This window comes from Gymnoscopelus microlampas (assembly GCF_963454915.1).
Source record: "Gymnoscopelus microlampas genome assembly, chromosome: 5".
Taxonomy (NCBI): domain Eukaryota; kingdom Metazoa; phylum Chordata; class Actinopteri; order Myctophiformes; family Myctophidae; genus Gymnoscopelus; species Gymnoscopelus microlampas.
The window spans coordinates 47,002,115-47,029,130 of record NC_139942.1 but is presented as its reverse complement, the minus strand read 5'-3'; the positions used below and the strand labels follow the sequence as shown (position 1 = coordinate 47,029,130).

At 43.1% G+C, this 27,016-nt stretch overlaps 2 protein-coding genes across 3 annotated transcripts in view; both read left to right on the top strand.

Annotated features, from left to right (window-relative positions):
- The window catches only part of piezo2b (piezo-type mechanosensitive ion channel component 2b), a 143,310-nt gene that overhangs the window by 42,150 nt on the left and 74,144 nt on the right, over positions 1–27,016 (top strand). For both annotated transcript variants that reach the window (XM_084057136.1, XM_084057135.1), the window contains exons 5-13: positions 2,155–2,317; positions 5,201–5,492; positions 6,842–7,055; positions 16,293–16,464; positions 19,040–19,159; positions 20,297–20,338; positions 21,619–21,742; positions 22,725–22,927; positions 23,728–23,958. In XM_084057136.1, coding sequence (XP_083913262.1) covers positions 2,155–2,317; positions 5,201–5,492; positions 6,842–7,055; positions 16,293–16,464; positions 19,040–19,159; positions 20,297–20,338; positions 21,619–21,742; positions 22,725–22,927; positions 23,728–23,958 — 1,561 coding nt within the window. The remainder of the gene's footprint in view (positions 1–2,154; positions 2,318–5,200; positions 5,493–6,841; positions 7,056–16,292; positions 16,465–19,039; positions 19,160–20,296; positions 20,339–21,618; positions 21,743–22,724; positions 22,928–23,727; positions 23,959–27,016) is intronic.
- Positions 25,204–26,499, top strand: LOC311045970 (serine/threonine-protein phosphatase 2A 56 kDa regulatory subunit epsilon isoform-like; the record flags this gene model as incomplete). Its single annotated transcript, XM_084058041.1, has 1 exon — positions 25,204–26,499. The coding sequence occupies one exon, from the start codon at positions 25,204–25,206 to the stop codon at positions 26,497–26,499; it is 1,296 nt and encodes a 431-aa protein (XP_083914167.1).

Here is a 27,016-nt window from a genome sequence, read left to right as displayed (position 1 = left end):
CATTGTGTTGATTAGCGCCGGGTTTTCAACTTGTTAACTTTTACGAGCTTTATATCGACTCGCGGGCCAGACTGCGATGGGCCAGTTTCGTTTGAAGGCAGACCATCGGTTTACTGCTGCAAACTACAGTCAACATTTGCTCAGCGTTCGCTCCGGCAAGCCTACGTCACATAAACACCCCACCTGTTTTGTTTATTGTTACTTGGTTCTATTCGGAGCTCAGCGTGAATTAAAGAGAAAACACTTTTTGGGGGCATATATATAACAGGATACTGTGCCGATTGTTGTTAAAAAACCAAAATAGACATCGGGTTTGGAGGCTTCAAGGATTTATTTTTAACAGCGAGTCTGTAAGCCATTTTGAGGATGATTCTTATTTGTTTTAATCACACGTCCAATCACAGCACGTCATAAAACCTGTCCTCAAGTGACACAGGCGGCAGATTGAACCATTGGAAACCTGCAGCAGTCCTATAGCAACTGTCTAACTGTGTAAAACTTTTTTTTTTTTAATATTCAAAATTTTATATTTTCAAATATTTTCAAAAATAGCAGAAAAGCTCAAGATGTACAAATCAGTACATCTGCTATTTCTGCCAACGTACAAATGGATATAGTGGTTATAGTGGTTAAAATGATTGTGATGCCGTATTAACTACTTTTCCAGGGGACCCCCTGGAACCCCCTCAAGGGCCCCTGGGGGTCCCCGAATCCCACTTTGAGAACCAATGCTCTACACCACCAGAGTTGAGTTTCCTGTTATATACTTTTGTACTTCATTGTAAGCACTAATCAAAGAGCAATACTCCAAAAGTGTTGTATAGCCATGCATACTGTATAACACCTGAATAGGCGAACAATCTGGGAAAATAGACGAACATTTGGAGAAAATAACAGATCCACAAGCTCACAACGTGTCGTCTCTTTTCGCCGAAGTGGTTTGGTGTAGAGGGGGAAAAAAGGAGGGGACCAAGTACAGACCCCCGTAGGACCCCGGTCAACGAAAAAATAAAAACCCTGGTCAACGCAAAAATAAAAAATGACGCTTTCCCGGTTTTAATGGGTTAGGCCCCCATTAAAACCGGGAAAGTGTCATTTTTTATTTTTGCGTCTATTCAAAATAGTAGATATACAAGCTCACTGCGCGTGCGTCACTTCGTGTCGCGTTTTTTTTAATTTTTTTTTTATCTTGAACGTTTATGAAAAATGTTGAATAATTTTGAATTAGTTTGAATAAGTTTGACTACTGATTTAGAAGGCGGTTGTAGATTCGGCTTCAGGTCTTAATGGGCTTACGTGGTTAATGATAGTGTTCTGCCATGCAACAGGTCCATTTCATTGATATGAGAGAGAGGGGGGGGGGGGCTTTCTCTGATGTACAGTTGTTGCATTTGGATTGCTTTAATACGCATGTTTGTACAAACCTTTCCAGCTTGAAATGAATAAACATGTTTATTTTCACAGAGTTCTCATAGCCGTTCCGTTTATGTTGTTTTGGTGGAATTTCACTGATTTAACGGGCATACATTAGAGTTACGTGTGTGATACATGTGAGCTTGATGTGGAAAAAGGGCGGAACCCCCGTATAAAAGTTGAAAGACGTAACACCATATTAAAAGAATGGGAAAAATCCAGATTCCCATGCACCCAGTGAAACGGGCTGGTGTTTACAGTAGTAATTGTTCCAAACGTCTATATGGTTGTGATTTTATGTAACTATCTTCACAGTTTAAACCACTCCACTGTTCTGGGGTGAACATTCAGCGAAAAAAAAAAACGATCTACAAGCTCACAACACGTTGCAACTCGACGTTGAACTTATAGATCAGCTATTTTTGCTGAAGGGATTTGGTGTAGAGCAACAAAAAATGCCCCGTGGGACCCTGGTTAACTAAATACAGGTGTATAGGGATTAAGTGGTTCATTCTTCTCCAACCAAAATTACTTTTATAGTTAAATAAAACACACCTGTAGCGTTTGTTTATAATTCTAGATTGAAAAGTGACTCTAATGTACAATTGACTGCTGTTTTTCAACAGCAGTCAAAGTCATTCCTAGTTCTGTTGTAAACCGACATTGTAAAAAAAAAAAAAACTATTTTCAATAACTTGGCATGTCCTCTCTCTTGTCTTCTGTCTGGTCTTGTCTCTCCAGTGTGATCGGTGCAGACGCAGGGAATGGCATCCGCGTGTTCATCCCCGACATCGGCATGTTCGTGGCCGGCCTGGCCACCTGGCTGCTCTGCCGCAGCTTGGTGCAGAAGAGGCCGGCTGAGGACATGGCCCAGTACAACGCTGACTTCCAACCCGAGGAGCAGGTGTGGCCTTCATTTTGTTGACATCCAGTACACACAAACCATAAAAAAAACTCTCTCTGTCTGTCTGTTTGCTTCTACCTCTAAATGTGTGTCTCTTTGTTGTGTGTGTGTCGTGTGTAAGTACTGCATCTGTATGTATGTTTAATGTATCGCTGTCTACTTATTTCTGACCGTCCGCCCGTCCGCCCGTCCATCCGTCCGTCCGGCCTCCATCACTGTATTTCTGTCTGTCTGTCTCTCTCCCCTTCCGTTCCATCTCTCTCTTCTCTGTTTCTCCCATCTCTCTATTATACCGACCTGACTTCACCTCATTTCTCAGACATGTTTTGTGCAATGGCCCATTCATTGACAGCATGAAAGCTTCCCTCCCATGCTTCATAAAAAATCAGGGAAGTTAGAAATATGGAGAGAGCAGAGTGTTCCCCATGAGTGTTCTTGCAGTGGTGATGACCTGGAACCCCCCCCCCCCGTTCTCCTCCTCCTCCTCCTCCTAACCCGAGTCCCTTGGCACGTCGTTACTGTCCTTTTACGACTCGCTGTTAATTAAATCCACATTCACTTTTCACTACCGACTGTGGCACTCCTACTGGCACAGATGGCACGGTTCCCCTTCATTGATACGCTCACGAGATCGTCATTATCTTGTTGTTCTTCTGTTTTGATCTCTGTCTATAAAGTGTTTGATTTAGACCCTAGTAAATAGTTCTTTTTTTGGTTTGTTTAAAAGTTTGGAGTGCCAGATCAGTGTGGTGTGAAAGTTTTGACTTAAAAAAACAACAACAAAGTAACAACCTTTATTTCTTTTTCATACATGTCTTGCTAAAGTTCGTCATTTTTTCAAACTAGTGCAGCCCGCCTGTTTGGGGCGTGGCCCTTCAAAGCGAGCACAGTGCTTGGCTGGTATTGCTGCTTACAGCTTGCAGCATTGTCAGGGGTCATGCCAATTCAGGCTGTTTGGAGAGGGTGGCTTGCTTGGCCTCTGGAAGTGCTGCTTGCACCACACGTCCTGTCAACTTCACACTGGACTCCCTTATAGGTCCTCAGCAATACTACGGCAAGAGTGAAGTCGATTGGATGAACAGTTCTCGCGATATGCGTAGGTTAACGGACAGACAGACATACATACATGCTGAGATTCCTAGAATTTATAGATAGCTATATTTATATTATATTTATAGATATATGTTGTTGTACTTAAGGACAGGGGATGGTGTTTGTTCCCAACAAGACAACAAAAAAAACTGTGAAGTGTAGGTAAATGCCGTTGAGGAGCTTCTGGTTTCAAGGGCCGGTGAGAGAGTAGCTGGGGTACTTACAGTCCATGTGCATGTACTGTAACAGTACCAATATTTTATCTCTATACGGTATGTCACCTTTTGTGATGTTAGGTTTTTGTCTCGTAAATGAATGGCCTTCTTTGTCATACAAGACGAAGAAGAGTGTCGTGCAGAAGTACAGTAGCAATAGCTGTAGCTGATCTACAAGCTCACAAAGCTGCATGCGTCGCGATGCGTTTGTGAGCTTGTAGATATGCCATTTCCTTTTTTTATTTATTTTTAAGTGAAAGTGAAAGTGGTTAAGTGTGGGTTTTATCAATATCGAACCAATGAAAAGTATCCACAAGAGCTTGAAACTAAATAATAACTACAGAGGAACCGCTGGAACACAGGTACTTTAAGTAATGGTTTTGGACATGCACGTTTTCTACTGGACAGCGATGATATGCTATAGGGCTGAAGCACAACATCACCTGTAGGGCTCTATAAAAGGTTTCAGCACCATGGACAGTTCTGCCAACAAGCAGAGCACCATTAATCACTGCATATAGACATGGTACGCTGGGCATTAGAAAGGGCATAGGGAGGGATAGTGTCAGTAGTAGTGTCAGTGCAGCTGAACTAAATGCAGTCTCAGTTACCAGCCCTCGTCCTAGACTAGACCAGTGGTTCTCAACCTTTTCTGGATCAGGATCTACTTGAAAATCTCCGAAAGTTTTCGCACCGTCTGACCACCTTTCGGCCATCGTGTTAAGTGTTCAGATGGGCGGGCCACATGACTTTTAATGATCAATCAATCGATTTATCAGTGATCAATGAAACTAAAAACATTTTTTTCTAGATTTTAAGAAAAAATACCTTGACATTATTATTATTATGTTTTACATTTTATCATTAAAATCATAGTATTTTGCCAGTTGCCAGGGGGCGCACTTGCAATACCCCGGCCTACAGGTTGAGAATCACTGTCGTAGATCCTTGCCCTGACCATAACCACACTAGGGATGTTAACAATTAATCTATAATTGATTAATTTCCATTAAGAATTTAATCAATTAAATTGATCGATTTTCAATTAATTGAAAAAAAAAAATGTTTTAAACGTTTTTTTGGGGGGGGGGGCTAGTGAAAGTTACAGGTATGGTGTGTGTGATATGAAATGTGAGCTTACCATAATCACAGTAATCCTTAATCATATTCCATCATATTCAAGGGCTTTTGGAGAGACAGACTCCATAGAGTACTGCAGAGGGCAGGTGTCTTGTGTCCAGCTGATGCTCGTTGACAATCGTTATCCAGGCAATTATGTTTCTGCACTCATTTCCGGTTTCGGACAAGAATTTTCCTTTTGGTCCGCTTATACATTAATCGATTAATCGATCGATAAGGTTATCAACTATCAATTAATGAATTAATCGATAATTTGCATCCCTAAACCACACCAATTCCGTGCCTAAACGTAACTATCTCCAAACGAATCCCTAGAATGAGCCATCTCTGGCTGTTGCTGCAATACATAATGGGCATTGTCCAGTTGATGTACAGTATGTGTTACCCGACTGACATGTTTGTCATGATGATGTGACATGAATCCATGTTCTCCAAGGAGGAGGAGGGGGAGGAGGAAGAGGAGGAAGAGGAGAAGCTGAGCCTGGACGACAACATCCTGCTAGAGGAGGACTATGAGGCCGGGTATGAGGCCGGCGAGGACGAGGAGGCAGAGGAGCTCGACGAAGAGGACGAAGAGGAGGAGGAGGATGAAGAGGAGGCCGTGGAGAGCACCAAGATGAAGGTTCTGCGGCTGGTGGCCGGGATGGCGTCCAAAGTGAAGGAGATCATCGGCAACCTGATCACCACGGCGGGACAGGTGGTGGTCACCACCCTGCTGGGTCTGACCGGTCAGTGGTTCATTGTGCATTTTTTTGCTATGAAAGGACATAAACCTTTAGTCATGATCTTTTACCTGTAAAACACACTAGAGTATACTTTCTGACTGTTTTAATGTGTGGGCTAGCACTGTCTTGTAAATCTGTAATTGCGCATGTGCCTCTACACAGCATTATGCTAGCAGCGTCATGTAAATCTGTATCTACGTTAGTGCATTTATAGCGTCATGCTATCAGCGTCATATAAATCTGTATCTACGTAAGTGCATCTACTGCATCATGCTATCAGCGTCATATAAATCTGTATCTACTTTAGTGCATCTATAGCATCATGCTATCAGCATCTAATAAACTGATAAAGTATTCAATCAATCAATCAATCAATCAATCAATCAGTGCTCATTTGAGGAGGCTTATTATGCTTATGTCCACTGACTCTGTCAAGAGGCACATTATATGAAACACTTGTGAAGTTCTGGATAAGTTGTTAGACATAATTCACAGAGCTTACAGCAAAAAAACTAATTTATTTTTACCTTTTACAACGCCTTTTACAATGTCACTGTGAGAGTGGTATTTCCACACTGGCATACCTGAAGAATTTGTTCAGGGCAAGGTCGGAGCCAGAAAATGACTGTCCCTGTCCACCATGGTAGCCAAGAAGAGACAGACGTGGACCACCTGTGATCATGCCATAGAACACTAGTTGAGAAACTGTGCACTAAATGACCTGGTGACCTAAGATGACACATTAAAGTTGTCAGTTACTGGGAAGTCGGAGGGCAAGAAGTTCCACAGAATAGGGAGTTAGAATCTCAAGAAGGGGAAGTATTGTGCAACGAATTATATCAAGCCCTTAACTGTCATTATTTAATTTTAAGCTTTCCCCCAACACCACGCCTATGGCTTTTCCTCCCACACCACACCTATTAAATCAAATACTTTCGTAAATTTGATGGACTTATGAAGTATTATTAGTTAAAATATTTTAATACATTTAAACAAAGGTACAATTTATGTATTTACTTTTTTATTTTATTTTTATGGACCGCCTGCAGACCTATGTATGCCACGGACCACTAGTAGTCCGTGAACCATTGGTTGAGCATATGTTAAAGCATATTGAGTATTTATGAGTTCTTATAACTATAATTATACAGTGTTTTAAGCAGATAATGCATTATGTATGTGTATAATGCATTATAGACATGGGATGCATATCAAGTGTATCCCCACCCAACGCAACAGTGGTCTCTAGGTTGATTCTTAGTTTGGGTGGTGGTCCCTGGTTCACAATCAGTTGAAAACCCCTGATCTACAGCATCATGTAAATCTGTATCTACACGTGTGTGCACCTACAGGCATCATGCTGCCGTCGCTGACCTCGGCCGTCTACTTCTTCACCTTCCTGTTCCTGTGCACCTGGTGGTCTTTCTGCCGGACCATCGACACGCTCATCTTCAGCTGCATGTGCGTGCTGATGGCCATCTTCAGCGCCGGCCACCTCGTCGTCCTCTACCTGTACCAGTTCCAGTTCTTCCAGGAGGCCATCTCGCCAGAGGACAGCTTCATCAGGTCAGATAGGAGCTGTAATCACTTTTATTGGCAATTAAGTTGGAGAAGGCGGTTGCGATTCAACGGTGGGATTCTCAGTGGACTGCTAAATCCAATATCCGGCGAGCATATTCCGAAATAATGTGAAAGATGTAGCACATGTCAAATTTCAGGTCAAGGAGGACAAAATACTGACATTTCACTTTTTTATTTGGCTCACATTGCAATAGAAAAATTCTTGGCACCGAGCCTAAACGCACTGAAGAAGGTATTGTCTTACTTGACCTGTAATTTGACATGTGCTTGCTTTTTACATATTTTTTTGGAACATGTACAGAAATATCTCCCTTTCAGCAGAGTCAGATTTTAGTTTTGACTGTCTTTTTATTTTTTTTATTTATCCCACGATTTTGTAACCCTTATTTTTCACTAATTTTCTAAGTGATCCTGGGCACTACACTCCCCTCACCAGCCTAGGGAGGCCAGGGCCAAGCTCATGCCTCCTTCAATGCATGAGAGCCAACTGACCTTCTTGTCACCTGACAGGGGGGAGTTTCTCTGGTTGGACGTAGCGCGTGAAAGGAACACGTTATTCCAACCAGTTCCCTTCCCCTCCATCAGGCGCCCCGGCTGTCATGGGGGAGGAGTTAAAGTGACCAGGATTACTACATGTTTTTGTGAGGGTATTAACTACCCTGAGAGACACGGGGAGAACATGCAAACTCCACACAGAGTGGGCCCTTTCGCCAACCCCACCTAGGGTATGGGCGCTGATGACGCAGAGTAGGAGACACGCCCCCAGCTCCACTGTCTTTTGTGTCCAGCAGTTCTAGTTTTTCGGCGAGCGCTATCCAAATATGTTTTATTTATTTTTCAGCACCAGATACCACATGACCGTTCCCCGATATCTTTCGGAGAAAGAAAAAGTTATGAGCTGTCACTTGAAGTAACTTTCGTATTCAGTGTAACTTTCAGTGAGTGAGTACTGATTCAGGGCCTCTGCTACAGACACTTTTAACCCATTAACACATTGACTGCCTAGATCGAATTAATTCGATATTAGCTTATCATCACTTGCCTGCCTAGATCGAATTAATTCGATATTAGCAAAAAATTAATTTTTCAAAAAAAATTCAAATTTTTTTTTTTTTTTTTTTTACTTTTTTTTTTTTCTTTTGGACCCAAAGACCAAGGAGATATGAATTTTCGAAGATCTTTACTCTCATCCACTTCCTTGTTAACTTAAAACTTTAAAATTTTGTATCTCGGCTCTTGAGTACTTTTTTTTTCCCATTGAAAAATCTCTGGCATGAATAACAGAGATTTTGAAAATAATTCTGGCAGTCAATGTGCTAAGACCTGAGGCCGATTCTTTCATGTATTCTAAATCCTAACAGTTTTCTGAAAAACTTAGTTGCTATATATCAGTGGTGCTCAAAATCCTTTCATGTCAAGGACCCCCAGAATTATATGTATTTGGCCGCGGACCCCCATCTCAAAATGTGTTGTTCCAGGGACCCCCAGAAGCAAAGATTTGAGTTAAAAAAAATTGTGAAACAAACTCATAACAGCTAAACTCTAAAATGACACAAATGCTCCCGGTATTAATGGGTTAATACTAATAGTTATGTTGACAACTAATAGTTGTAACGCAAGTAGTAACGCGAGTACATTCAGTAATGGCACACATGGGACAGGACATCAGCGCAAAGTTTTTATGTCATTGGATAAACTGCAACACATTGCTCAATGACATGACAAACCATAGACGTTTTAGCTCGGGGATATGCGAAACTCGAGGCAGGCTTGTTTAAACGGCAATAAATATTTATCATTGTTAAAAACAACAGGGCCCGTAGAATAGGCAAACGCAGCTGGTGAGTCCATGTATCACTCTCTCTACCAGACGTGATTCATCAGCATAAGAGGGCCAGGATAGTGGTGTTGTTATATTATGCATGAGAGCGGAGACGTTTGTGGTGGTGGCGGTTAAACACAATGGGTCGAGTCTAGCGACAATGGGGCACTGGAAAACAACAGTCATGCTTGTCCATGCTCTGTGTGAAGAGCTTTTTCTTGGATAGCAAGTAACTGAAGACTGGTTCGGTACTTCATCGAGCATCACGCACCGAAAATAGGCGATCTGCAAGCTCACAACGTGTTGCAACATCGACTATTTTCGGCGCACAACATAAGTTGAGAACTAGGCTCTTGATACCACTACAAAGTGTTATGTTTACAGATGGGTCTCTTCTGCTATAGCAGGATACTGTATAAAGAGTGTGTACATTCTGGCATGCTAGAAATAGAGGCTAGAGATGATGCTATACACAAAAATCTAATAAAAAATCCACAGAAGCGTGAAATTGCAGCTGTAAAGATAAGTACCACTCTAAAAAAAAAAGAATAAACTAATGTCCATTCAGTATTTGGCAACCCAATCAACGTGATTTTTAATGCATACTGTTGTCTCAGCATTTCTTTTTAACTGAGGCCAAGCAACTAGTTTAAACTACAGTACGCTGGTCTGTCTGTCGCTCCAAAACTGTACACATTTTTTATAATACAAAACTGTTTGGGGGGGGGGGCGTAGCTTACTGGATAGAGAGGCCGTCTGGTTATCAGAAGGTCACCGTTTTGCCTCCCGGTCAGCCCAGTATACATGTCGAAGAGTCCCTGAGCAAGACACTTACCCCCTAAATTCTAACCCCTGAGTGTGCCTCTGAGCAGCTATCAGCTGGGTGAAGCTGGAGCTGAATTTCCCATGGACTTAATAAATATCAACCTTTTTCTTCTTCTTAGGGTTAGGGTTAGGGCTTGACTGATACCCCTGTTTCCTGATTGGCTGAGAGAGCATGCAACATGTACAGTTTAATCATGAATCTAAATGGATCTCTAGACAAAATCGAAAGCTGGTCACAGCTGGTCATGAATGACAGTAACATTTAGCTATTATAAAACTTTCAATGATGGTTCATTGTGCTTTTTTGGAACTCACACCATAGTTTTCCTGACTGTTGCCTCGGCATGGCATCGCTGATAAACACTGATTACTGTGTTGCATTGACAAGTCGACCATCGGAAAACAAACTTGTTCAGAGTTAATGGGTTCCGCTCATGCTGGCACTTAATTGTGAAAATACTGTGGATTATGATTAGGAGAAATAACCAAAGACGCCTCTTGGTCTCTTTATGTTCAAGATTAAAGCTTTTTTTTATTGTTACATCTCATATACTGTAGGAGTACACAATAGTTCTTTGCTTTTGGTTCCTCAACATTGTAGCAGCAATAACAACGATAACAAATACATTTTTAAGAATAGAAACAATAGTAAGCACTAAGCAGAAGGTAAAGAAAGAAAGTAAGAAAGGCAAAGTATGTGTGGTAAATTGAAGCATAACTAGACTGTGGGTTACCAGGCCTAGCTGCTTAAAATAAGAAGGGAAGACGAAGACAGCATGAGAACCAGGATCCCTCTCCCTGAGGGAGAGGGACAGACAGTACTAACTAGCAAGTCACATTTTCAGTCAACTCTTATACTGTAGGTAGCTCACATTACAATACAGGCGGGTACATGATGTGTGTGTGGGGGTCAGTGGTACCCCCACCTCGAAGATCAAGGAACATCTTTGATCAATGGCTCTAAATGTTAATGTCTCTCTGGATGCTTCCTGCATACCAGGAAGAGGAAAAGGCCAGACCTGTTGTCTCTCAGGTTAACAAAAGAGATGTAAATCACACTTCACAGCTATGCAGACACTTCTCTTCATACAGTGGAGCATGTGTAGACAGTACGATTTCCCTTAATTAACTCAAAGATGGCAACAGCTAGACTGGGTACATACATCTTCATATATGGTTTATGTTCAATAATAATGTCCATAATATGTACATTCATGACATATGTACATTCATCATAGCACACTTTGAGGTGCTTGAAGGTGCTGTGTGTGTGTGTGTGTGTGTGTGTGTGTGTGTGTGTGTGTGTGTGTGTGTGAGTGTGTGCGCAAGCGTGTACATTTACGTGTGCATAATTATGTTTGTGAAGTGTCTGAGTGGGTGGTATGTTTATAGTATCTGTAGGTGTGTGAGGGGTGCTATGTGCGATTGTGCATGTGTGCGCACGCGTGTGTGTGTGTATGTGTGTGTGTGTTTGTGTTAGGCAGACAGGTAACGGGCCTATAACATGTTTCTTAACATACTAGCCCCTCTTTAAGGCTAACTCTGGAACGTTTGCATTTCCATGTGGCTGATTCCTATCTGATGGCTCATTAGATGAATAGGCCTTCTATTTCAGCGTCTGCTCTCTTCCTCTATACGTTTAACGTCCACTTTCCACTGCTCTGAGGTATTTCTGTCTTCCTCAGTGCAATCTGTTGATAAAAGTAGCCCTCCCTCCAACATCCCATGTTTCCTATTCCGCAACACCCCGCGCTGCTCAAGAAGGAAACTCCGCCATAAATACGTTTGGTACCTTATTGAACAATAGGCCGGTTCAGTGGCTTTGCCCTAATTGTGGCTGTTGACAGTGGCTTGGCCTTGCCTCGGGGGCCAGCGTTGAGTGAGAGTGTTGAGACGCCTAGCTTCCACCTCGCTTCCTGACGCGCCGCCGCCGGTGTTGCCAGATTTTGAGAGAGAAATACGCAACCAGCTCTATGAAAACAAGACCAAATCAAGCGACTATAAGCCACATGAGCACATTAAACCTACTGTATATGCATCGGCTATCTGAAAAAGCTTGAGCTTGTAGATCGGCTATTTTCAAAAAATCGTGAATATTTTTGAAGCATTTTAACAACACAAATCTTGTCCCTGGCAAAAAAAAAATTCAGGTGGGGGGTTCTGCAGCCAAATACAAATTAATTTGCGGTTCTTGACATGAAAATGTTTGAGAACCACTGTTTTTTTTAACAAAATTTAGGAAGCAAGCCCAAATACACAACTACACTTTAGAATCAACCCTATACCCTATACCAATATTTACAAGCGACAGAAAAACAAGCCCAAAGTCACTTATAATAAGCGGACATGGCAACCCTGGCCCGCCACCACCACATCACAATGGAACTCCCCGAGTCATGTGACCCGCCTGCCAGGCCGGCCTCCACCAGCTGCTGGAGGAGAAGCCGTTCAGGAAGTGGTGTGTCAGGAGGGGGCGTTGACTCTCCCACATGGTATACTGTTAGAAAACACTCTCTGCCTCTGAAGGTTTTCCAACAGTGGCTGTCCTTGGTACAGTTCCTGTACGGTACACGACCTTCTTTGTTTTACCGGACAGGAAGGGGAGAGCGTCGTCATCTCACATTCCTTTCAGTCGGTGTCGCAACACATGTGCTGGTGGCTTAAACGCCAGTTCACATTTTCCAGTGTATTAAGGAGAGTTAGTCAGCGTTTAGTATAGCATTGAAGAAGAAAGTCAACACTGATTTCAGTAGCAGCGCTTCATCTCTAAAGCTATTGATTGTATAAAATAGCAATGAAAAAGGTGTCACACACACAGTGACAAAAGGCACGCATATCCTGTCCTGCTGGGCTGGGTGCTGGATCGAAAAATCAACATGAAAAAACTATAAAATCCGCAATACAGAATACTGCTCCCATCGTGGGTTGTTTCTTTATTGGTAACGTTTCGAGCCGGGAGGCTCTTCCTCAGACCTTACTGAGAATAGTGCAGACACAGACAGCATATATTCAGTGTGTGATGAGCCCCACACCTGTGGCCTTTCAGCCAATCAATCAGTCCTGACAATAATAACAAATTGAATACCCTGTCCCACAGACATTACAATATTACATTAGATACAAAATATACAAAACACCATATTATTCATTTTTACACAGACATTAGGGATAAACACAAAAACACTCAGGCTGTATAGCCGTCATAAAGCTACCTAGAGAGGCGCCTCTTGTCTACTCTTAGGAAAGAAAAAATAAAAGCAGGGATAGGAGATACCCTGGCCTATGGCAAGGAGAGACTCCACAGCAACTCGGAGAACAGAGGATGTCTCCATCCACAGGCACAAAGTGAGAGACTAGGAGAGACCATATCACCATGTATCAGAGAATATATATAATACATCCATACACATAAAAGCATCATTGGTAAGAACCCGTATTATGCCATCACAAAAATGGTCTGATGTCAGCATATTGCGCAGATTGGGGGGCCTCTTGTATAAAATAGCATACAAGTATAAATAGTGAGAACTACTGTAGAAAGGTGCCCTACGCAGAGTACATACGGTGGCCCTCATTCTCATTTATCAATGGAGTATACAAACCAGCTTATATTTGACGCCAGGAATCAGCTTACGCCCACGTCCACGTGAGATTTATCAAGCAGGGTGTACCGTATCAATTCTAGCGTGAGATTTGTCCTCTGTTGATAAATGTGGCGTAGCCTCGCCCCACCTGTTTTTCGACATGAAGAAGCGGAATACGGCCGAGAAGAGGAACTTCTCCAACATGTTAAGTTACCCCACCAATCATCTCCGTTGGATTCACACACAGCTACACAGCACACACGCCTATCATAAGCGTGGGAATGGCACATGCTATTTGCATACACAGGGCCAGACTGATGAATGCGTAAACATTAATGGATGTAGGCTGGTGTCTGGTGAGAGTGTTACCTCCGATCTCTCGCTGCGGCCCTGTGGCCAAAATATCACTTGCGCTGGGCAGTGGGCAGACTTCACTCTCCATGAAAATATTCCAGCGGAGCAGTCCCCGAAATCCTCTTGCAGGCCAGCTGGCTTACCCAGGGCTGTGTAAGACGTGGATTGTAGTTGTCACCTCCTGAGGAAGTTCACACAGTTTTGAAGTCAATTACAGGCAAACGGTATGGAATTTCAAAACACTGCTTGATGCTCATTGTCATGACTCTTGAGATCATGTATACCTAATTTGGTTTTAAAATAATCATGTTTCTGCAACAAACAGTGATATCTGTCACATTTGTGCTGGCCCCATTGGTCCAAAGTGATATAACTTTTGACTGCGTTGTGTGGAGGCCCCTCTGTATGTGATAAAAAATGTCGCACGCACGCACGCACGCACACACACACACACACACACACACACACACACACACACACACACACACACACACACACACACACACACACACACACACACACACAGGTGAAAACATAATCATCCCCAGACTTTGGCCTGGTGGTGGAGATAATGAAACAGGCTAAATGTAATGATTTAAAACCTGTGTGTGTGTACAAAGGTGTTTTAAGAGTTAACTGAAAATATGACACTGCTGTAGGCCTTTCAGAAGTATTACTGTGCATTTCCTCTAAGATTACTGCATCCATCCTGGCATTGTTTCTGAAATCGATAATTAGTTTTGTACTGTAGATGGACCTTCCACAGCCCGCCATGCAATACAAGGCACTTTCTCAATGAGAACAGTCCAATCCTCTGACGGATTACTTCAGACCAAGTCGTTCAAATGATAAAAAGGTAGGGCTAAAGGTGCCACATCAGTCGTACACACACCGTGTAACTACCCATTCCCAATCTCGCACCCAATCCTGCATTTTCAATTGATATAGCTGTTTTTCAAGCAGAATTAAGCGATATAACAATTGCTATATCAATAAGAATTCTATAGAATCTACAGTATGGGTTCGAAATCAGTGTGACTAAACACATGTTTTCTGCCAGAACTTTCAAATGGATACGAAAGTAGAGGACAATATCTGACCCCAAGTAATTAATTATTGGGTGAGTGCACACGGAGCACTACAACTTTTTAATGCCGCCGCGATGAGTCTGCTACCGGTGAGGGCATGGGAGTGATCTATGGCTGTAGTGTGTACTGTATATGGAATACATGAAATGTATGTTACTTTCTTCACATGATACTAATTAAGGCTGTGTTCCATTTAGCAGAGCCTTTCCAGTGAGCCAACATGCACAATAGCAGCACCCTGACTCTGTTTGACCTGCATGGAATGCAACCTTAATTAGTATCATTGGTAACACCTGTGAAGGAAGTACACAAGAACATTACACAACTATTTATGTCAATATGGCTGCTGTGAAAAAGGTCTATTGTGATCTGACTTTTACGGAGGTAAGCACATTCTCTGGTTGAGAACTGACCACAGTACACAGCCAATTATAGTCTATTATCAAAGAAGGTTAAGAGTAATAATGTTGGCATAGTTTCTAGGTTTTTTGAGAGTTACTCATGCTGCTACAGTAGCTGGACATTATGTTGTGGAATAACAAAATAAATGTGTGATCAGGTATAAGAGCAATGATTATGGCTTTGTGCAGACCTAGTACATCCGCTACGGCACTGGTTCTCACCATGGGGTCTGGGGACTGGGCACCCCATGAGGGTGTTCCAGGCGGTCTGCAGCAAACAGAGGAACAGTTTAATGCCTTTAAAGGAGTAGTTCACCCAAAAAAAGTCATTTATTTTGCACACCCCATGAAGCCTTGAATTCACTGAGATTCTTTTGTTTTTGTCACATTCCTAAGCCAATAATTTGATGACCAGTGGTCATCAAATTATAGGCTAGATAGGATAGATCACACATTTCTTTGTGAGCTTGTGGATTGTCTGTTTTCAAAACATTTCCAAAAATCTTGAAAATGTGGATTCATTTGAAACACAAATCTCTTATGGGAGCTTTTTGGCACAAAATCTTTTCATATCAGGATCCGCGGGCAAATGTGTATCAATTTGGGGTTCCTTGACATGAAAATGAGAGCCCCAGATCCACTGTATTAACATGGTCTCCGGGACATGCTCCACACGTCCCAGACTCTTCTCCCTTCTGGCTCTCAAACTGTGGAACAAACTCTCCTTTGCAGTCAGAGTTGCAGACTCACTCCCAATTTTCCGCCGTAATCTGAAGACTCCACCTTAGCCCGTAGCACCTGACCTAGCTTAGACCTAGCCTTGACGACCATGCAGTCCTATGAAAAGGTTAAAAAATAATTTAGATCATGAGCATGTTATTTAGACAGATGCTAGGTTCATGTGTTTACCTGGCATCCTTTCAATGTTCAGTTTCAATGTACAGATTATTTATTGATATTATAATGTTTTGACTGATGCTATGTTCTTGGTTTACCTATGATCCTAGATTACTGAGGCACTACACTGTCTCTTTGCATTTGACGTACTGTATATGTTTAACTCGCTTACTGTAAGTCGCTCTGGATAAAGAGTGTCTGCTAAATGCCTAAATTGTAAATTGTCTTCTGGTCTCTCTCTCTCCTCACAGTGTGTTTGGGATCTCCACCATTGCTCAGACTGACTGCATGAGGACATGGAAGCTTGTGGTGAATCATGAACTGCGGTGGCACCACTTTGTCAACCCCATCATGCTACTGCTGCTCTACTACACTCTGGCCACGCTGATCCGTCTCTGGCTACAAGAACCCATCGACCAGCCAGTGAGGACATTGTCTGTCTTTCTGTCTGTCTGTCTCTAGTCTCGCGAGCCAGTCTGTTGCCTCCCACGATTTTCAAATGCTTCCGTCATGAAGTCTGGAGCACGGAAGCTCTGAAAATGATCCAGGGGCAAAGCGGCTGCCCCGCTTCCGTTTCATCTTTGCAGTGGCGTAAATTTGTCCTACTGTAAATCTAATTAGTTCGAATTGTAGCTTGCTGCTAAGCAGAATTGGGAATTCAAAAATATGTTTTGAAGATATTTTTTTAAATATATCTTTGTGAACGGAAATCACGAACATATGATCGCTTCCTTTCTCAGCTTTCGGGAGGTGTAGTTCCAGACTCTATATAGCATTCCGAGATTGTGGAATAGCAGTCTGTCTACGTGAGACTAGTCTTTCTCTGTCTCTGTCTCTGTCTCTGTCTGTCTTTCTGTCTGTCTCCATTCCCATTCTCTCTTCTCCTTTACATTCAGATGTCTTCCATTTCATAGGTGGTCATCAATGTGACATAAGTTGACTTGGGGCGCAGCGTGGGAAAAAAAATACGCTTCACCGGCGAGTTTCACTGTTTCAGCGCTCATTCAGCAGCCGCCGCTTAAAAATTTCAGAGCTTTTCGGCGATAGTTCTGTCTTCTTTCACTTTCTCCACGCTGTTTGCACAGGGCACCCCCCAAGGTTGGTGCCCTGTGCTTCAGCACCTAAAGCCCTTCCGTTAAGCTGGCACTGTGTGTGGGCTCTGAGAGAGCAGCATTGTCACTGCTACAGCACACTGAACTATCAAGAAGACCCCTGTATTCTAAGGTCACGGACCGGTAGATCCCTATCTTTTCTCTCCTGTAATAGAGTTATAGATTAGTGTTTTTATAGAGGGGTCGATGGAGCTGCTGGGGCTGTATGCATTATTGATCCCTCCGCAGGAAGGTTTTTGTGTGTGTGTGTGTGTGTGTGTGTGTGTGTGTGTGTGTGTGTGTGTGTGTGTGTGTGTGTGTGTGTGTGTGTGTGTGTGTGTGTGTGTGTGTGTGTGTGTGTGTGACTGTGTGTGCGTGTGTGTGGTGTATTGTCTTTTTCCCATCTTCTCTTACACTTTAGAAGACAATAATAACAACGAATGATTTTGATGTAAATCCCAACCTGACAGGTGTGATCAATATAATGATAATGCTTCACAAAGCAGCTCACTCAGAACAAAGTGTCATTTTGACCCAAGCCGGAGCTCAGATGGCCCAGGGCTAGATGACCTGTCCAGTGCCCACACCGTGGAGTCTAGCGGTTTGAATCCCCCGCAGTCTGTCAGCTTGGCAGAGCATACCACACTTTTTAGCTCAAGACCCAAAAGAGAAATGAGACGTTTGCGCCCGGGACCAAAACTAGTGAAAATAGCAGATCTACACGCTCACAACACGTCGCTTCGCGCTGCGTTGTGAGCTTGTAGATCTGCTATTTTCACCATTTCTTTAAAATATATATATAGCCTGTATATTTATGGAAATGTTATTTATGAAATATTTTAGAACAATGTTAGAATTGTTTTTAATTGATGAAAAGTTGTTATTTAATAGTTGTTTTTAATTGATGAAAAGCTGTGATTTCTTTGCGTCCTCTTAGTGGGGGCTTCTCACTGACAGGTGATCCAGTGTGAAATGTGTGGGAGGATTAATTGGCATTACGACTAAATTAGGAGAAAAAAGGGGTAAGAGAAATGGGCCATTTAAACCCATGCCAGTGCCATATACACACTGGTACAGTATATGGTAAACACCTTGGTGACACTTTGAGTCATCATTAATAGATTGATGAATATACCGTAGCTTCTAATAAAACATGACATTTAAAAGGACCTAATTCTGTTACATACAAATGCATGATTCATAAGGAGTGCATCTCTGGTGTCACACTACATCTGTGCTATTTTGCTTGTAATGGTTTGAATGGTTTAAACAGATAACAGTTAACAGACAGATAACAGACACTTCAGCTTGTAGAGGTTGGAGGCCCCCGAGAGGTGGCATGGCCCCAATGGAAACTTGTTTACGTTCACCCCGTCGTTAGTTGACCAGATTTCATGCCATTTACTCGCTTTAGCAAATTTTTATCAAGTGCCTTGAGTTGATAGCTTTCTTCTGAAGTTCTTGTCATCCTGCACCTACACTGAAACAGCCCATGCACACAGGGCAGCACACACACACACACACACACTCTCTGGACGAGCTGATTAAAAACATTGTTTCTTGAGAGCGTCATTTGTGTTGTTCAACAAAGAACTGAACAGAGATCCCGGCGGGGAAGATATTATATCGTCTATTGTCGGTTGGAAACCTTGTATGTCCTCATATATTACATTTCAGGATTCAAATTCAAAAAGTGTCAAAAGCAGCAGATCTACAAGCTCGAAACTCGTTTCGAGCTTGTAGGTCTGCTGCTTTTGACACTTTTGTGTGACGATGTAGTATGATCAAGTAGGGCGTCCATTTACGATAAAAGACTAAAACGTTAGAACATGGAGATAAGAGGTTTCTGCACGACAGCGACGATATCTACTGTCTAAACTGCACAGTGTCTATCTTTGTTTTCTCAGGACGGAGACGAGGGAGAGGTGAACGAGGGGGAGGAGGAGGGCGTAGGAAATGGAACGAGCTCGGCCGACAAGAAGAGACAACTGTGGTGGAAGGCCCACCAGGGCACCGACGAGAAGAATGTAATTATTATGTCATACGGGAAAACACGCTCAACCTCTCTGGCTTTAACCCATTAAGCCCTGAGGCCGATTCTACTGTACAAATGCCTTCTAAATCAGTATACTGTAGTGCTCAAACCTTTTCATGTCAAGGACCCCCAAATTGACATAGATTTGGCCGCGGACCACCATCTGAAAATGTTTTGTGCCAGGGACCCCCCAGAAGAGAAGATTTGTGTTAAAAAAAATCAATCATTCAACATTCTTTCAAACACTTTCAATGTTTTTCAAAAATACTCAAAAATAGCACATCTACAAGCCCACATCGCGTCACTTCGTGCCGCGATATGAGCTTGTAGATCTGCTATTTTTGAATAGCCAATGCTAAAATCTAAAATGATACAGATGCTTTCCTGGTTGGGTTAATGGGTTAATTCAGTTCATACGCAGATTAAGTATGTCCATACTTGTATGTATGCAAATATAATCAAACACACACACAAACACAGCTCCACATACATACAATATAAACATATGGACGCACACATTAATGCACATACGAGTATGTCCGTGCTTGTGCATGCAAATACACACACACACACACACACACACACACACACACACACACACACACACACACACACACACACACACACACACACACACACACACACACACACACACACACACACACACACACACACACACACACACACACACACATACAGTATAAACATATAAACACACACACATCAATGCACATACAAGTACATATGTCTGCTTGCAAATACACTCTACACACACTAACACGCACGCACGCACGCACGCACGCACGCACGCACGCACGCACGCACGCACGCACGCACGCACGCACGCACACTCACGCACGCACACACACACTTTCTGACCTTGTTCCCATAACCAGGTCCGTACAGCCACCTCTTGAGCTTTAAAAGCTTTTAGGGTGTGTGTAGACAGACACCGATGAGTGATGCTCTCGATTTACAGAATAGTGCTGTTGTTCTTTGTTCTTGCCTATCGAGGCCTCCCCTCCAGCTCATCAATAACACACCTTGTCCTGTCTTGTCTTGTATGTGCTCTCTCTCTCTCTCTCTCTCTCTCTCTCTCTCTCTCTCTCTCTCTCTCTCTCTCTCTCAGCTCCTCTCCACCACCACGCAGGACGGCTTCAGCAACGTCGAGGTGGGTGTCCACTCTGTCTGGACGTTATGCCTTAAGAACAGCAAATTTCAAGGACCCCCAGTTTGATATGCATTAGGCCATGGACCCCCATTTGATAACCATGTTTTAATATCTGGGACGCCTATCTACACTGTAGGATCCTAAGGGTCCATTTGGTTCCATTCGTTCACTCATAGAGTAACAGACTTGCAAGGGCTTATTTGGAGTTTCACTTCCCTCCCCCTCGTTCATGGATCAAGATACAAGCAAAGAAAGGGCTGTAAAGTGAGTTTTACACCTCACATTCTTAGTCTATAGTGAGGTCCAGCGCCCCAACACATTAAACGTAGAGTGTTAAGTTAACTTAGAGTCTAATAACTCTCCGTTAATTAACACTCACACACTTTAGTGTGTAGTGTAATTCAATCCTTTTTTTCCACAGTACATCGTTGGGCCCCCAAATTGCTTTTTGGAACTGAAGCTTTGCTTCAGTTTGAGATATCCATAATTCTAGAATACAATAAAATTACCCGCACACCGTCTACACCTGCACAATAAGGACAACTTTATTTAGGCAATATCCATAATTGAAAGGGACAATAAGGTAACACATACTACTAAATAGCTATATCTACAAGCTCACAACACGTTGCCGATGTAACCTAATGTGAGCTAGTTGATCTGTTATTTTCACTATCTTGGGAACAAATAGGGACACCATTTTGATTAAGTCTGTCTGTGTTTTTTATAAATATTTGACCAATGACAAGTATTACAATTTCAATTTAGGCATTTAGCAGACGCTCTTAATCCAGAGCGATTTACAGTAAGTAAGGACATTATTCATTATTATTAATGAATTAGAGCGTGTTACTAAATAATATCTCCATTGGATCCATTGGAACAAATGGTTCTTTTTTCAATTTCCTGAAAAGTAACGGTTTCGGACATACAAGCTTTCCGGCCGACAGCGACAATATTAGCAATTAACCTGCTTCCCGGCCTTAAGCGCAAACGGTCTGGGTCAATGCCTCGATCTGGCCAGGGTAGCCTTTGGCTAAAGACGCGTAAACGCACTTTGAAATTGGCATCGTTGTGCAGTGTGAAACGCTTATTGTTAGCTCAGGGCCACTGTCCAAGTAGCGGTCAGCATTCATTCAGCGGTGAGGGCAGTTAATTTTGACGAGCTCTTTTCATGCTCGAATCAGCATTTTGTACCAGCGTGGTGTGTGGTGTGTTGCGTCGTAGACAGCATAAATGTGATACGCTCAATGATATGAGTGTGTTAATGCACTGTGCAGGGCGTGTACACTTCCAACGGGACGTCCTTTGACCTGCTCACCACCACCACTGAGAACGGACCGGTGTGCCGGGACCTCTACTCCACCCCTCAGTACAGAACCGACCCGTCCACTGGCTTCACAGGTGAGTTGTAACACCCCCCCCCACACACACACACAGTGTCAATGGGACTGCATACAGCACTGTTTCCCAGACAGTGGGGAGGTTGGGCCCCATTTTTGGGTCACGGACCAATTTTTATGGGTTTTGAGTAAATATCTCTTATTTTTCAAAAATAAGGGAAATATCCCTTAATTTTCAAAAAAAAATTGAAACTTTTTTCAAAATAATTTCATACATTATGAAAAAATCTAAGGAATTCCAAAAATAAAATAAAAAACTTTTAAGAAGTAGTGACAATAGCAGAAAAACAAACATAGGACCATTACAGGTCAATTTGTATTGGGCGGCCATAGCTGAATGGGTAGAGAGGCTGTCTGGTAATCAGAAAGTCGCCGGTTCGACACTCGGCTCGCCCAGTATATTGTATGTATGTTGAAGTGACCCTGAGCAAGACACTTAATCCCGCCCCGCCCGTGTGACAGACCTCATCTGAGCAGCCATCAGCTTGGTGAATGCAGAAAACTAATTTCTAATTTCTTAAGACTTAACTCATTCATTTTCTTATACCTTTTTCAAGTAGTCACAGAATATTTATCTCCAGTATAATCGATCCCCTGATGGGTGCTAATCACTGAGGGTTGCACTGTGTGGTTTCACAAATGTCATTGGACCTTGTTGACATTAACTGTCTGCCTTTTGAAAATAACATAATAACATTGAAAAATACATAGTAAAAAACAGTGCTCAGGAACTGAGATACAGCCTTTTTCAGTAATAAGTTAAACAGTTCTGAACGTTTAAAAAAATAAAATAATAATAATCTTTTTTTACATTTTTTTTCAAAAACATGTGAAACATGTCATTGGCATGTTGCACCATTGCGGTAAAACATGTGAAACACGTCAATGGCACTCAATGAGTTAAGAGAACCCACTGGATTTGACTGTGTGTGCATTGTGACTGTTCAGCATACTGACACTGCAGTTTGTGTGTCCACCACCAGAGAAGAAGGATGATGACTGTGTGTATGAGGTGACTCTGCCCCCGGAGGAGGGGGGGCAGATGGAAGGAGAGGAGGAGCAGCGTGAAAGGGGAGAGGAGGAGGAGGAGGGAGAAAAGGAGAAGAAGGAGGTCCCAAGTGCTGTGGTCACTGCCTTCCTTTTTATCATGAAGCAGAGCTACATCTGTGCTCTCATAGCCATGATGGTCAGTGACACCCTTTCACTCTACTCTATACAATCACTACTGTATTATGTATATATTTCACCACTTAAACCACTATTTTATACTTCATTGTACGGCGGTGTCGTACGAAAATAGCCCATCTACAAGCTCACAATGTCTCGCGATGCAACACATTATCAACTTGTAGGGTTAGGGTTCTCAAATAAAATGTAATCAATCAAAATAAAACAGCATAAGGTGCATAAAAAAACTCTAATCCATTGAGACCGGGAAAAGCATCTGTGTCACTTTAAGATTTCTTTGGCTATTCAAAAAGAGCAGATCTACAAGCTCATAGCGCAGCACCGAGTGCCGCGCTATGAGGTTGTAGATCTGCTATTTATTCTTTATCCTGAAAATGTGTGCAAATATTTGAATGTACTGTATATATTTTTAAAGGGAACATTTTTGACTAAAATCTTTGCTTCTGGGGGATTCTATTTACAAAATATTTTGAGATGGGGGTCCGCGGCCAAATATGTGTAATTTTGGGGGTCTTTGACATGAAAAAGTTTGAGAACCACTGATATAGAAACATACGTTTAAAAAAAAATGTTATATTCAAAACAAAATGTATATATTCAAAAGATTTGCACAAAATTTCACGTTTTTTTCTAAAATAGCAGATATACAAGCTTGTAGCGTGGCATACAAGCTTGTATATCTGCTATTTTTGAATAGCCAAAGAAATCTAAAAATGACACAGATTCCTTCCCGGTCTAAATGGGCTAATCTAATAATCCATGTGTGTTTTTTACTACATGGACCTTGGTCCTCCCCAGGCTTGGAGCATCACTTACGTCAGCTGGCTGACGTTTGTCTTCCTGATCTGGTCGTGCACCCTGTGGATGGTGAGAGACAAGAGGCGCTACACCATGCTGACGTCTCCCTTCATGGTGCTGTACGGCAACCTGGTGCTGGTCCTGCAGTACATCTGGAGCTTCGAGATCCTGGAGCCCGTTCCAGGGTTCTTCCTCAGCACCAGGGTTCCCTTCAGCGCCCTGGGGAGCAAGGTATCACATTTCAGACACCGTCAACGGGAGGGGGCAGTTCAAAGATTGTAGTATCACTTACAGTGTTGATTTCGTCGACTAAAACTATGCCGTTAAATGTTCGTCGACTACCTTTTGTCACTGACGAAAACGAAATAAACGAAATAAAAACTAAAGTTACGATGACCAATTTCGTCAACAAATAGAAACTAGACTAGTGGAGAAGAGATCCAGTAGATTTTTATTCAAAAGACTAATGACTAAAACTAAATCAAAATTTGCTGTCAAAATCAACACTGATCACTTACTAGCCGGGTATACCAGTGTCCAAAATCACTCACTCATTCACTACTGTCTCTCTATAAGGAGTTCTAGTAAAGGACTGTATGAGCCAAAATAAAATGATTGCATCATGTGGATCTCGGGATCCACATGGGAATGGAGTGGCTCCGATGTGGATCTCGGACTTCATGTGGCCAGCCTGTAATTTCAGTCATCCATCATGTCAGTCATCTCTGACATATTTATGATGTATGACTCCGAAATTGGACCTAAATATTTCGAAAAGTTATACAATGTGTGAAAGTAAAATGAGTGTGGGTACTTTTGTGCCGCACTGGCACATTGCATAAGAAGTGTGGGGTGATCGGTCCAGCGGTTTGCAATATTAGCTCCGGGCACTCAGACAGACAGACACACGGGCACACAAGACCAGACCCGACCCTCTGATAGAGACGGCTTGACTCCTGCAGAGCCACGCCATAAAAACACATTTCGGACACTGCTGGCGTCACCGTTAATGATGTCATCGCTGTCGTGTGCCAGATAAATCTGTCTGCATTTTTCTTTCAAGCGCAATGCGTGCATGGTATGGGTTTGTGATAGTGAACATCGGTTGTACCCTCCTTTTCCTTGTGGGATGAGTCCACCACTGCAAGATGGCCCAATTGAGGTTAGATGCATCTCTGTTATCTGTGCCATTGTCTCAATTCAGTAATAGTTTTTGACAATAGGGATAAATAGATATAGCATTGAATCAAATACGGTCCAAGGAACATATCAAAACCTCGTGGTTTGGAGAACGGAAGCAATCGATATTGGGAATGTAACTTGACTTACCGTAAACATTTTGTACCGTATTCTGTTTCTTAATGGGAGTCAGATGATTATATTGGTAGAGGCTCTTTGCAACGAGCTGGAAGTAGAATAATTTACACATTATCCTAACACAGAAAACACTCATTGCACGGCACACACAGAGGGACCATGTCTATATCCGTCTCGGCAGCCAAAATGCCCACGTCTGTGGGCATTTTGGCGGACGAGTCCCTGCAGAAGTCGGCCAGGAAGGCCAAGCAGAAGCAGAGCTCCTACCAGCTACGCTCTCAGGGCAAACCCGCCGAGCCCCCGCCGAGGGACGTGCCGGTGCCGGAGCAGCTGGAGCTGTTCCTGAGGAAGCTGCAGCAGTGCTGCAAGGTGTACGACTTCAAGGACACGAAGTCGGACCTCAAGATGAAGGAGAGCAAGCGCTCCACGCTCAACAAGCTGGTGGACTACGTCACCGTCAGCAGGGGCTACCTGACGGAGCAGGCCTACCCCGAGGTGGTCAAAATGGTTTCTTGCAACATATTCCGAACCCTTCCGCCCAGTGACAGCAGCGAGTTTGACCCAGAGGAAGATGAACAGGCGCCCGAGGCCTCGTGGCCACACTTACAGCGGGTGTATCAGTTCTTCATACGGTTCTTGGAGAGTAAGGAATTCCAGCCCAGCATTGCCAAAAAGTACATAGACCAGACATTTGTCCTACAGCTGTTGGGGTTGTTTGACAGCGAAGATCAAAGGGAGAGACACTGTCTACAGACAGTCTTGCACAGAATCTACGGCAGATTCCTGGGGCTGAGGGCTTTTATACGAAAACAGGTCAACAATATTTTTCTACGTTTTGTTTATGAGACGGAGCACTTCAATGGGATTGCTGAGCTGCTGGAGCTCCAGGCAAGTATAATCAATGGTTTTACTCTGCCGCTGAAAGCGGAGCATACGCAGTTTCTGGTCAAAGTGTTGATTCCCCTTCACACCGTCAAGAGCTTGTCTCTCTTACACCAAGATCTGGTGAATTGCATCATACAGTTCCTGGAGAAAGACCCAGCACTAACAGAACCAGTCATAAGAGGCTTGCTGAAGTTCTGGCCAAAGACTTGCAGTCAGAAAGAGGTGTTGTTCCTCGGCGAACTGAAGGACATCCTTGAGTTCATTGAGCCCACAGAGTTTGTGAAGATCCAAGAGCCGCTCTTCAAGCAGATCTCCAGGTGTGTCTCCAGCCCTCACTTCCAGGTGGCAGAGCAAGCGCTCTACTACTGGAACAACGATTACATCATGAGTCTGATCGAGGCCAACTCCAGCGTCATCCTGCCCATCATGTTCCCCAGCCTGCAGAGGATCTCCAAAGAGCACTGGAACCAGGCCATAGTGGTGCTGGTGTTCAACGTACTGAAGGCCTTCATGGAGATGAACAGCACCCTGTTTGAAGAACTCACCGCCACTTACGAGTCAGACCGCTAACGTGGGACGAATAAGGAGGAGGAGCCGCGGGGGAAGCTGGAGGACCCGGAGAAGAGGGGGCCTTAGGAGCGATGGGATCTTATTCTCAACCTTTTTTCAATTTCAAGGACCTCCAGTTCCATTAGGCCACGGATCCCCGAGATTTTTTAAATCTTTGGGACCCCCAATCTACACTGTAAAATCCTCAGTGTTAATTTAACTTTGAGACGGGTCCATTTTGTGCCATTTGCACTATTTCAGAGTTACAGACCCCTAACTCTTCAAGGACCATTGGGGGTCCCTGGACCACCCACCATAACTCTTAAAGGACCATTGGGGGTCCCTGGACCACAGGTTGGGAACCAGTGTCTTAACAAACCAAGCCCTCCACCAACCTCCCTCCCTCCCTCCATGCCATGTCTGCCCCACCCCCGGATTCAGGGAGAAATGGAAAGAATCCCAACCCAACCCAACCCTACATGTGCAAATGTCCATCTGGTTTTCCTCAGTTGGTTGTGTGGTTTCTTTTTTGCTTTTT